Consider the following 12,746-nt stretch of genomic DNA (forward strand, 5'->3'; position numbering starts at 1 on the left):
TATAACGTTTTGAGTTTTACACACACATTCCCAAGAGGTAGCTCAATTAGCTGGGATCACATTTAACGGAGCGAAGGTCACTAATTCGAAGCCCCTCTCCCTCTTGTGCCAACATGTTAAAAAAAAAACAAAAAAAAGTCACACAACAATTTTTATGTCGAAAAGAAAAATCTATATATTCCGTTATTTCCTTTTTAATCTCTTGCCTTTCATTTTGTCAGATCATAAGGATGCATCGAACTTGACTTCAGTTTGTGGTAACCAATCACTGCCCTGTATAAAGGAGTCCACGGTAAACTTGGCAGCCTCATCCGCCGTTAGAGTGGGCTTATAACCGGCCCATTTAACCCGTTTGTCTACAGTTGCTCCCTCCCCTGTATTCTGGTATTCCGCGTAGAATATGGTGTTCGGCGGCTCAACTTTGGAGACCCATTCTATCCACCCCACCGGATTCAAGAACGACCCGATATCCGACTGCATAATAACTGTGGTGGAGTATTCTTTCCAGGGCCTTCCAAGGTACGTCGGCGCTGTAAGGTTGTCGAAAGGGGAGAAAGACGATTTTTGGATGGAAATGCCGGTGTTCTGATTCGGATCCTTCTTGCCCTGAGCTGTGATGGTGTTGAACTGGTTGGACATGGGCTGCCGGGGCTGGATGTTGCAGCCCTGGAAGACCGCGGCTGCGTTTCCGAATATGAAGTCGATGGTGCCGGTAATGTCGCATTCGCGGTAGAACTGGCGGTTGGAGTGGGCGTAGAGGGTGTCCTGGAAGGCGTTGAATGAGCATTTGTACAGCACGGACAGATCGGAACCTGACCGGAAGGCAACCGCCTGGTGCTTCGCAGCCCCTGCTGTGTTAAAGAATCCCATTTCTTTTGCAATGAACCCCTTCCCCGCCACCGCTGTTCATCACATTTAAAAATTTATAATAATCAATATCAATAAATTGAATATTCAAAGTAATGAATCATGTAATAAAATAAGATAATATGAAGTGAGAACACATTTTCTGGGTCCCGGGACAAGCGCAAAAATCGGGAAAGCATGTTCCGATGTTAGTGTCGTGGGCCAACAAAGAATCGGACAGACCAAAGAACATCCTATCCCACTAACGTGGCGCTATCTTAGAAAATCTTTCCATATTATTTACAGTAAGATTTGATTTGCGTTTATTTTAGACTTTTTTATTTTTATTTTTATGAATTGGTGATAACCTAATAGGGATAGCTTAACCAGCAAAGATAACAAATAAATAATAATATTTATCTTTGGATTAATGATATTTTTAATAGCATTTGCAGGCCTGGACTCGTATGGACCGTCAATTATGTAACAAGTGGGACCAAATGTAAATATAAACCAGACAGACACGCACATGGTGGGGGCCTCGGCCACTCACAGGATCAACATGCAATTTTATTCTAATAGCGTAAAAAATAGTAGGGATCGAATTTTAAGATAAGATAGTGGCATCCAATTCACATGGTTACACATAAAACCATGTAGTTTCCTTTGGTATCATCCACACATGGCACATGGGTTTTCTCTATCAAATTCTGGGGAACAATCATGGCGTTGCGCAGAAATCACATTATATTTGACAGATAGCTAATTAATCACATTTACCTACCTCAGAGGCCCGACAAGGTGGAAAAGGATCCTCTCCATTTCAAAATCCCTCCATTTCCTCTATTTAGTGCATTTTGAAGGGTAGTGTTGTCCAAAAGTTTTAATAATGGTAGTGCATTAAATACAATACCCTTCAAAATGCACTAAATGGAGGAAATGGAGAAATTTTGAAATGGAGAGGATCCTATTCCCGACAAGGTCCTAGAAACAACAATAATCTTTAATAGCTTTAATATTACGCAGATTTATGGTTGCTTTATTTATAACTTTTATGACAGCCAGGCTTTTACTTTTTTCTTATTTTAAGGAATATGTTTATGTTTTACTAATTAATGATTATTAATAATTATGATTTAGTGGACAAAAAGAAAGTGATGAAGATAAGCCGAACATACCGAAAGTGGCGGTTTTGAAGGTGGGAGTGCCGTCGACGAAGTTCAAGTTGCCCGAGACGATGGTCTTAGTCGGGCCATCCCCGTACATCATCACATTCCACTTGTTCTTATCCAGTATCACATTTTCAGAATAGTTTCCTTCCTTTACATATATCACAAATCTCGTTTCGCTCTTCTTCGGCACTGCCGCCACCGCCTCGGTGATCGTCTTATAGTCCCCGCTGCCGTCCTTCGCCACCGTCGCAGACGCCGTCGTGCTGGTCTCCTCCAGCAATCTCCGGTCACCGGGGCTAACCCACTCCGGAAATTCCCCTCCGAACCCGAGCAGCCGCCTCCGGTGAATGGGAATGTTAAAATTCGACAGTAAACCGAGAATCTTGGCCACGATTGCCAAACTATTGCTGGCGAATTCGGTGGAATTCTCCATGGCGGTCCTCACATCGTCAACCAGCGTGGAGTTGAGCTCTTGCAGTGTGTCCAGGCAGGTTTCTTGGTCGGTGATGGAGGCGCTCAGCCATGTCTCCAAGTCGTTGATCTTCGCCGACGTTAATAGCTTCTCGCCTTGACCGACTTCCATGGATGATATGGAATCATTGAGCCGATCCACCGCGTCTTCAAAAAGGTCTTGACAGACATTTAGAGCGGCTTTGAGATTCGCGTCGTTGGTGCCGGCGATGAGCCTCGCCGGTAAGTCGGCGGCGAGCTTGGAGAGCTCGTTGATGGCGACGTGTAGAGAGAGCTTGAAGAGGACCTCCGGATCGGTGGTGTTGGTGGTGTCCAAGGAGGAGATGCTGGACAAGCACGAGGTTGGGTACTGAGTCACACTGCAGAGCGCTTTGAGTGACGCGGCCGGGGTCAACTCGGCCGTGGGAACCGAGTTGGGTGAAGGCGACGAGCTGTTGCGCTTGTGTATCAAGATTCCCGCAACTGCGCCGATAACCACCGTTAAAAGGACGATGGAGGAGACAATGACGATGATCAGACGCCTCCGTGTCCTTTTCCGGAATGCTTGCTGTTCAATCTCGTCCACCTTGCCGTAGCCCTTGAAGGACTTGATCGAATCCATTATAATTTGATTACTTTTTGTTGTTGATTGAGTAGTGGTGGGGGAATATATTTTCAGGGGTTTTCGTTGATGGGAAAAAGCAAGAAGATTGGAGGGTTGAAATGGGTTGGATGTGTTTTTATAAGAGCAGGGGGAAAGACAGAATCTATTTCTACGAGGCTTCTTGTTTAAGACTTAAGAGTAATTAAGATTATCATTAATCAAATCAAATAAGTTTTTATTCATATTAATTCCAATAAGAAACATACGCGTTCTACTCCAAGTGGCGCATCTAGTAGTACTTGTGACCGGGAATAGGATCGGGGATAGGATAGAATTAAATACTAAATATCTTCAGGGTTTCATATCTTTATTTTTTTTTTTTATAGTTTTATTTTTATCACAGGAGGTCTATGTGGTTTTGATAATAGACCAAATGAATCATTCTGTCAGTTGACTGTTAGTTGACTTAACAAAATTTCACGTTAACAAATCAAATGTTGACAAAGGGGGTGGCTCCCAAATGGCCAAGGGGGTGGCCAATTTTTTTCTTTATATATATATACATTTTTTTTTAATTCAAAAAAAAAAAAATTAAGTGGGTGCCACGTGTCAATATTTGATTGATCCACGTGAAATTCTGTTAAATCAACTAACGGTCAACGGACACAATTACTAATTTGGTCTATTATCAAAACTTGATAAAAATAAAATCCTATGGAAAAAAAATAAAGTTATAAAACCTCATGGGGTATTTAGTATTTAACCCTTATTATTATTATTTTTTAAAAAAGGTGGATTGAATATAATATGAATTTTTCGTTAGACTATAGATGTTATAATCAACTACCAAAATACACAAGAGAGATATAAATTAATAATTAAAAAGAACAAATGTGTAAGGATTATTACATCATTGGAGTTTAATTTGATATAGTGAAGTACTCAAGAGGTAGCTCAATCGGCAGGGACCACGCCTAATGAAGTGGAGGTCACTAATTCGAATTTTTCAAACCCTCTTCGGTGGACAAGTCAAAAAAAAAAAAAAAAAAAAATTGATATAGTGAAAAAGTTAGCTTAAGAAGAATTGGGTAATTTGGGTTCAACAAGGTCATAAAGATGGGTTTGAAAACATAAAGCAAATGAGACAAAAATGCATTATACACTTTCTTTCTTTTTTTTTTTCAGAAATACTAACGCTTTTCAAAATTTTTTTCTCTATAAATGGTAGTACACAAATAAAATAGGTATACGACTCCCTTCCCCCTCCCGGGGTCCTTTTTTCGCCTCCACTGTGGATAGCACGAGGCGCATATGTCAATGATCCTCGGGGTGCATAAACATTCCACCTACTAAAGTTGTGCACGAGGGCATGTCTATGCATGGTTTTTAGGCTGAATTTGAAGCAGTTGTGAAGATTGGCTACCCCGATCAGGGATGTAGTGGTCCCTTCTACAAATAGCTAATAGTGGCTACGCGTGGCTAGCTGGCGGTGTCGCGTGTTGGGTTTTTGTTGTTTTCAAATAAGATTGTCTTCTCTCTAGATCTGCTTTCAGTAGCGATCTATGAAGTAAAGTTTTAATCAGTTTCTTAGGTTTTGGTTTTACGAATCCTTATAAATAAGAATTGTCACTATGGTAAAGACAGTAAAGGGGATTGTATTTGGTAAAGCACTAGTAGCAGAAATGAAAAAGCCAGAAAATCAATGACCTAGTAATGGATATAGACGTGATTCGTTAGAATTTACTGTAAATTTGAAACTAATTGTTTTTTACCCAGAGTACATTAATATACATAATTAAACACAACTCTAGCCCAAAAGCCTAAGCTAATGGGCTAAGGTTCACTTAGAGATATTAAGCACTCTTTTCTTTAATATTTTCTCAATGTGGGACACAACACTCACAAGTGTACTCACAACAGATATTGTCTTGTAATAGCTCGAGATGTTATTATGTGTGTCATAGATAATGTTTAGGTTGTGAAGATTTTAAATTGTATCTTTGGCATTATACGAAGCATTTTGCTCCATTTGATTGTTATATCAATGAAATAATAACATATTAAAAAAAAAGTATAATAATAAATAATTGATTTATACATATCATAATTTATTCCATGTCTAAATATTTTACTGTGGTATTAGACCAACCCCGGTTTCGTGGACCAAACGCTTTAGAATGGTTCGAGCTGTACATAGCAAGGTGACAAAATGAAAAACAATACGCGTAAAATGTTGCCGGATTTTTTGGGGAGGAAGTGGGAAGCTACGTACCGGAAACACCATATGTCGATTCCTCTATCCACATAGTTATATGTATATATAATATATTATAAGATCCGTCGACTATATTTATAATACTCTCAATCTAATGATATTTCGAACTTAATTGCGTATAATTTTTGTTTGTTTAATATTTTTATATATAACTTTGTCGGATATTCTATAAATTTATAGCATTTTCAATCACCATAAACCATTTAAGGGTGATAGTTCAACGTTCTAAAATTTTTTTAAAATTTTTAAAATGGCCAAAGTACACGTTAGGACATGAGTACCTACAATTTCCCATATCTATTTAGCTTTCTTTTTGTTCTGCTGCATAGTATTCCTCTACAACTTCCTTCGCATATTTGACAAGCTGTGCTGGGTGCAAAAGCTCACCCCCAACCACCAGGTCCACCACTGCATTTCTATGTAGCCATATTGATCCTACATGCAACAGTGGCCACTAATTTGATATTTTCCTTTTGGAAAGAGTTCACATATTCTTCTTAAATTACCACTCAAAATTTTAATTGGGACAATTTCCCCCACCCTCCAAACTACAAAAAATTGTCAATGTTCCTCCCAATGACAAAACTACCCTTAGTAAAATAAAAATTTTAAAAAAAATTACTAACACTTCTAGAAAAAACCTAGACCTAAAAATAAAATTAAAAAAAAAAATTCCAAAGGGTGGCAAATTTAAAATTAAAAAAAAAAATCCACTGTATAAGAAAAAAAATTAAAAATTTCTGTCTGTTTTTTTATAAAAAATATTTTTTTAATAACTTTTAAAAATAAACATTTCTGTTTTGAAAAAAAATAACAATTTTTGTTTAAGAAAATAAAAAATTTTCGTTTAAAAAATAAATTTTTTTTTAAAATAAAAATCTTTCTTTTTAAATTAAAATTTTCTTTTCTAAAAAAATTAAAATTTTATTTTTTGAATTTACAGGGGTATTTTTGTCTTATTGAGAAAAACACATGGACATTTTTATCTTTTTGCTAACCCTAAGGGGGGACATTGACAATTTTTTGGTAGGTAGGGAGGATGACATTATTACAATTGAAAGTTTGAGATGTACATTGTCAATTGGGTAGTAGTTTAATAGGACTATGTGAATTTTACCCTTTCCTTTTCAAGCTTTTGCTAGAGGTCACCTACCACTTGGAGAAAATCGTCCCCACTTCTATCACATTTTTTGAATTTTTCGAGAACATTCTCCCCATGCTACACATAATGAAGGATATCGCCGCAAAATATGACATGTTTTCCTCCTCCACCCCACACATCGGACACAAAGGGTCTTGCGTCACTTTCTTTTTGAATAAATTTTCTTTGATTGGAAGCAGATTATTACATGTCTTATAAAGAAAGACTCTCACCACACCATGCACATTCAAAGCCCACAAAAACTTCCAAATTTTCTCTACAATCTACAAAATTCAGTCGAGTCAATGCAGTCATTATAGAGAAGTCAAATTTTAGTACAAAATGTAGGCACATTCTGGTACCATAAGCTTTTATGCACCTAACAATATGTTCCATTGCAAGATAAATTTTTCAGGTGTCAGGCTCTTAGTGGATGGATATTTAAATATAAGAAAACAAAAGATGACAAGAAATAGTCAAATCCTACTTTCTTTCTTTCTTTTTGTTAATTAGATATACCTAAAATAATACAACCTTATGCAATGTCACTCACCGCAAATCATGTAAGAGATCGATTTGATAATTGTGTTTCTACAAGCAATCCATGATGTTGTGAATGCTATTCTTATTTTATTGTCCAACTCTACGTTTTCTTTCACTTTCTCAAGAATGCGAAAGTCTTACAAATTTTTAAATGAAAATTGAAAGGTTCAAAGGATTCACTTGAGATATTGGATTAATAGTTGGATCCTATACGTACATTTGGACGGCCATGCATACACCACACCTGCATGTGAATGTGATGTGATGATGTGAAAGCTCCATACGCGTAACCGCTGATTACGCCAATGAATACTCTCAAGCTTTTTTATTTATCTTTTTTCTTTTCTTTCTTGCCATGCTTTCCAATCATTTTGTCTTTTGAAATTATTTTCAAGGTTATTTTTCTCATTTAAAAAAATGGATCACAGGAAATTGGAATTTTTTCAACTGTGATTATATTAAATATTAATTATTTTTCTTATACGTAAAGATCAAGCATTAAAATTAGTAGAAAATTTGTGTACACATGCATGTCTTACTGTACGTCTTAGGCTTTGTTTATGTTTTCCAACACACTTTTGAGTTCAACCTCTACAATAGAAACCCCAAACATTGGGTTTCAATATGCATCAAGGCCCAAGGGAAGTCTGCAATCTCATCCATCCAGCACCCATACGCTATGAGAAGCTCTTATCCAACATCAATTAGACACAAGAATTTGCCAGCACTCTAAAACCTAGCAGAAATTAAGGTTTTTCTCTCACATATATAGTATTAAAGAGGCCTAGGATCAAATTTTTACTATTCTATTTTTTTTTTTACGTGTCCGCACAAGAGGGGAGAGAGGGATTCGAACTAGTGACATCCGCTTTATTATGCGTGGTTCCAGCCGATTGAGCTATCTCTTAGGGACAAATTTATACTATTCTTAAAATTGCCACTTGATTAAATCAATTTTGCCCGAAAATTACAAGGTCTAGGTCCAGAAGAATTCATTCAATCACAGTCGACACTTCCACCCCTTCTCCCTTCCCAATACTCTTACAATAAAGGAGAACATCAATGATAAAAATTAAGAAAATAAAAAGACAGAAAAACGGCAATGCATTCACTTCTCTTTGAAAACTCACAAACATTAATTCTAATGATGATGACAATCCATGCTAAACAGACATTCACAAATATCACATGCTCATCTTATATATCAAATAATTAGCCGTCTTTAGCAAGCAATGCCGCACAAGACTTCCAACCGACCAATGCTTCCACAGAGCATTATTGACAACGTTCTTATATGCTTTTTAAAGACCAAGAGAAAATGGAAAACCAGTAGAACCCAACCAACTACTGCCGGCAATGAAATTCCCGGGAGTATAAGCTTGAGCCTCAGAAGCGCTAGTGATCACCTTGAACCCCTTCCAGCTCACCCTGCCTGAGGTTCCAGCGCCGGCGCCGGTGTTCTGATATTCCCCATAGAACAATGTGTCAAGCGCAAAAGTCCCATCCCACTCGTGCCATCCGGCGGGGACAATTACGTCACTTATCGACGACTGCAAAATAACGGTCCTGGAATATTCCTTCCAGGGTCGGCCAAGATACGTCGGAAAGCTACTCTGCACGGGCAGCAAATCAGATGTGGCTCCGATTCTGCATTTATGGATTACGATTCCGGTGTTTTGGTTCGGGTCGGTTCGGCCTTGGGCTGTGACCATGTTCTTTTGACCCGCATTCGGGCGTCGTGCATGGATGTCACAGTCTTGCAGCACGGCAGCGGCGTTTCCAAAGATGAAATCTACGGTGCCTGCAACCAGGCAGCCCACGTAAAACTGGCGGTTGGAGTGCACGTAAAGGCTGTCTTGGTATGCAAGCACATCGCAACGGTAAAATGCCGAGAGGTCCGCCCCGACCCGGAGAGCTACGGCTTGGTGCTTTGAGGGACCAGCTGAGTTTTGGAAGGTTATGTCCCGGGCCAAAAATCCTTCGCCAACCGCCGCTGCAACCACATGGAAAACAAATATTTCAATTAAATAAAATCTAAAATTCAATAACAATTTTTTAAAAAATTAGTCACATTTGAGATCGCTGAAGATCCTCTTTCTAACATTACTCAATAATTGAACCGGAGAGGCTCAATATAAATTGGGACCTTAAGCAAAATGTTAAAATGAAGATAATGTCTTTTTAATTATAGGATAACAATATAATGCAATTTTATATTAAATATAAAATATTTAAAAATAATTCTTTTCTTTTTTAAAGCAAAATTACTAATCAATTATTGTTATGTATTTAGAATTTGATTAGGGATGATGACAAAAAAAAGTGAAAAAAGGAAGGGTAGGGTACATGTGCTTTTGTTTGAATCTTTAAACAACCCTTTATCACCTTTCGTCTTTATTTTTCAGCCCTCAATGAATGCTAAATAATCTCTCTCTCTCTTTTCAAGGCCTTACTAATTTTTCTTTTTTTTTTTTTTTTTGGTAAAGGCTGCTTAACCACATGGATCCGCTGGCGCCACCGATGCTGCCTCACATCGCCTCCGGCGAAGAGAAAGAGAGAGAGAGTTTCGGCGGAAAAAGGGAGAGAGATCTCATCATTGGGAGGTAGCAACAAGAGAGAGAGAGGGGGAGAGAGAGATCCAGCTATTGGGGGTGGATCGCAGCCACCCCCCAAGCCACTGGGGTGGTTCACGGCCACCCCCAGGGTATAGGAGGTGGCTCGCGGCCACCCCCAAAGGCCGCCCATCGAGGGTGGCTGCGGTCCACCCCCGCCATTTCTAGGGTGGCGCGCAACCACCCCTGCCACCCTCATGGGCTATTGTTCTTCTCTTGCATTCTTCTAATTTTTTTTCTAATTTTTTTTTTTTTTTTTAATGAGGAGATAAATTATTCTAATATTCTATTCTTATTTTTTAAGTTTTTAATGTGACAGTTGCTTAATAGTGTTCACAAAACTCTTTTTTGATGCCCCTACCAACCTTATTCTCTATGCAAACAGATTTGGACCAATTTTTTTAAAATAAAAATAAATAAATAAATAAACCATGTGCTTTTCAGCGGTATCATAAATGGTACCAATTGCCCATTTAAAGGCTTTAAATTGAGATGCTGGGCTAGTGAGCTGTGACGCATAAATGACATAACAAAGAAAAAGGCTCCAAGTTGTCCTACTAAAAAAACAGATGCAACCGATCACTTAAAAAAGAAACCTACACGTAAGCTAGTACACCCGCGTGGCCTGTCCCTACTGCAATTAAAACGAAAGACGACAGCAGATTATATTAGATTATAAAAGCGCGTTGGGTTCCTGTGGGACCCGGATCGGTCCCCTACAACATCGCCTGCTTCGGTCCCTAATTACATCTACAGCTGTTTGTTTAAATATTATAAAATGGACTAACCTTAATTATATTATTTCTTATCCCAATTAAATCTTTTAATAAACAATCTATAAACGAATCGTTTAAAATAAACAAAAATACAAAAAAAGTAATAAAAACAAGTAGAATGAAAGATGAAGGAAGTTTCCTGCTTGCTAGCTTTCTAATACCCAAGTGGGGAAGAAAAGAAAAAGGCAGGGAGCATTGAACCAATTAACCAAAGGTCAAATATAGCCATTTAAAGTGAAAACGACTAATCACCGGATGTAAACGGCACTTGCATTCATTAGCCCTAAACTGAAAACATATTTCGGCACAAAACTATTTTGAGTTGTATATACATACTATATAGAATATAGAATATAAGCATATAAGCATATATGCTTTAGATGCTCCAGAACTATATTAATTGAAAATAAAAAAGAGTAAAGAGAGATCTCTGTGACTTCCTTTTAGTAAAAACGATTCCGCGTTCCGATCATTATGCGGTAAACGACGAGGCGGACAAAAGGACACTCTCATTTGGCAGGCCCCAACACATGTTTCGCCGAAAAGATATAATAATAATCCATTTTCAAAAGTTTGAAAAACTATTTCCAAACAAACCACATGTGCTCTTCAATTCTAGAGAGAATAATTGGTCGTTTCCTTCCTCTAGAGCATGGGTTTTATGCTTGACAAGCCAAACAAAACATATCTTCAGAAACTTGTGACAATGGTGAAAACGTAACCAATGGATATATTTATTTAACCTATACGGAAATTTGATGGCATTAATGGGTGTGGATAACGTAGGCATCTCAATATGTGCTGCGACTTTTACTTACTTACCAACCTAACTTGATCAATGGAGCCCATCACGACATGTGCCAAACGTACATTTATTCACACATCCCAAAACATTATCCCAGAATCCCAATTGATAAATAGATTTGCTAAAAAATAAAAATAAAAAATAAAAAATAAAAACGAAGGTGGAGGACATACCGACTGTGGCGGAATTGAAGGTGGTGCTGCCATCAACCACATTCCTGCTTGCTGTGATGATGGTGGATGTTCTCCCATCTCCCAAAAACATGATGTTCTTCTTCTTCTTCGGCACATCAACGTTTTCCCTGTACACGCCCGCCTTGATCCGAATTACGTACCTCGTTTTACTATTTTCCGGCGCAGCCGCCACTGCCGCCGACACAGTTTTGTGGTCGCCACTTCCATCCGCCGCTACGACAACGTTCGGCGTCACGGAGGAAGACTGCAACAGCCGCCTGTCCGCAACCGACAACCACTCCGGCCATTTTGTTCCGTCCACGTCCGCATCCACGTCCTCCTTCAGCTTCCGGTTCAGCGTCATTCTTTCGTTGGCTATGTCGGTGTCGGTCATGTTCTTGATCATCGCCAGCGCATTACTACACATGCGTTCCACGTGCTCCTCGCCCGCCAGCAACACCTCCCGCACGTGCTTGTCGGCTTCGTCGTGCGAGAACCCGTCCAGGCAAGTCTCTTGGTTGGTAATTGCAGAGCTGATTAGTGTTTTGAGGTCGTCAGCGTGGAGGGACAACGACTTCTTGTTGGGGTACAGATGGAGATCTTCCACCACCTCGTGGAGCTCATCGAGGGTTTCGTCAATGGTCTCCAGGCAATCATGGAGAGCCGTCTTCTCGCGCTTGGTGAGATTCTTTCTGGTTTTGATCAGCTTCTTGACGGCGAAGTAGTTGTGCTCAACGGCTTCGGTTGTGAGATTCAAGGACTTTTCTATGACGTCCTTTTGGCTGGCCAATTTGGCGCCGGCTCCGGGGGCGTTGGCGATAGCTGAGTAGCATAAATCGGGGTACAATGTGCTGCTACACGAGCTTTTAAGTACGGCATGGGAGGCGGCGGAGAGTTGGTTGTTGCCGGAGTTCTTCCGGGAGTTAACTCCGGCGACAACGCCAACAATTGCAGCTACTATCAATAAGGTTGCGAAAAGAGCCAAGAACAGCTTCTTGCTTTTCTTGGAGACGTGAATGTGTTTTCCGGATTCCATTTTCTCCGCCATGAATTCCTTGATTTGGGTCATTTTAATGGCGGAAAGAGTGGGAGAGTGTAGTAGTAGTACTACTACGGAGAGCTGAGTAGAGACGAGTCGAAGGAGACTGATATATATAGAAAAAGCCAAGTCACAGACTGTAATAATGATGCTTCTTCGTTTTTACTAGTGGCTTTTCTATTAAATTATTCACAAACTAATATAGCGGAATAATTAAATTATTTACAAAGCTAATAAACTATTTTCAGTCAACAATTACTATTTGTGGTGATTCAATCTTCCTAAATAAATCTTTAAAGTGGTTAACGAG

General features: G+C 39.1%; 2 protein-coding genes across 2 annotated transcripts; both read right to left on the reverse strand.

The window, feature by feature from the left end:
* PME1 (pectin methylesterase 1) lies at positions 1-3,239 on the reverse strand. The gene is made up of 2 exons (XM_059602999.2): positions 2,025-3,239; positions 1-902 (listed from the first exon to the last, which is right to left on the reverse strand). The coding sequence occupies exons 1-2, from the start codon at positions 3,088-3,090 to the stop codon at positions 223-225; spliced, it is 1,746 nt and encodes a 581-aa protein (XP_059458982.1). The 5' UTR covers positions 3,091-3,239; the 3' UTR covers positions 1-222.
* Positions 3,240-8,117: 4,878 nt separating this feature from the next.
* Positions 8,118-12,541, reverse strand: PME2 (pectin methylesterase 2). The gene is made up of 2 exons (XM_059600520.2): positions 11,398-12,541; positions 8,118-9,024 (listed from the first exon to the last, which is right to left on the reverse strand). Exons 1-2 carry the CDS (start codon positions 12,464-12,466, stop codon positions 8,333-8,335), a joined length of 1,761 nt encoding a protein of 586 aa, XP_059456503.2. The 5' UTR covers positions 12,467-12,541; the 3' UTR covers positions 8,118-8,332.
* Between the last annotated feature and the right edge of the window lie 205 nt (positions 12,542-12,746).

The sequence above is a fragment of the Corylus avellana genome, chromosome 6 (assembly GCF_965113065.1).
Source record: "Corylus avellana chromosome 6, dhCorAvel1.hap1.2, whole genome shotgun sequence".
NCBI classification, from domain to species: domain Eukaryota; kingdom Viridiplantae; phylum Streptophyta; class Magnoliopsida; order Fagales; family Betulaceae; genus Corylus; species Corylus avellana.

Excerpts from the sequence above, each read along its gene's own strand:
- PME2 (XM_059600520.2), bottom strand. The coding sequence starts at position 12,466 with ATGACCCAAATCAAGGAATTCATGGCGGAGAAAATGGAATCCGGAAAA. Across the intron at positions 9,025-11,397 it reads CTTCAATTCCGCCACAGTCG|CGGCGGTTGGCGAAGGATTT; the intron begins GTATGTCCTCCA and ends ATGTGGTTGCAG.
- PME1 (XM_059602999.2), bottom strand. The coding sequence starts at position 3,090 with ATGGATTCGATCAAGTCCTTCAAGGGCTACGGCAAGGTGGACGAGATT. Across the intron at positions 903-2,024 it reads CTTCAAAACCGCCACTTTCG|CGGTGGCGGGGAAGGGGTTC; the intron begins GTATGTTCGGCT and ends TGTGATGAACAG.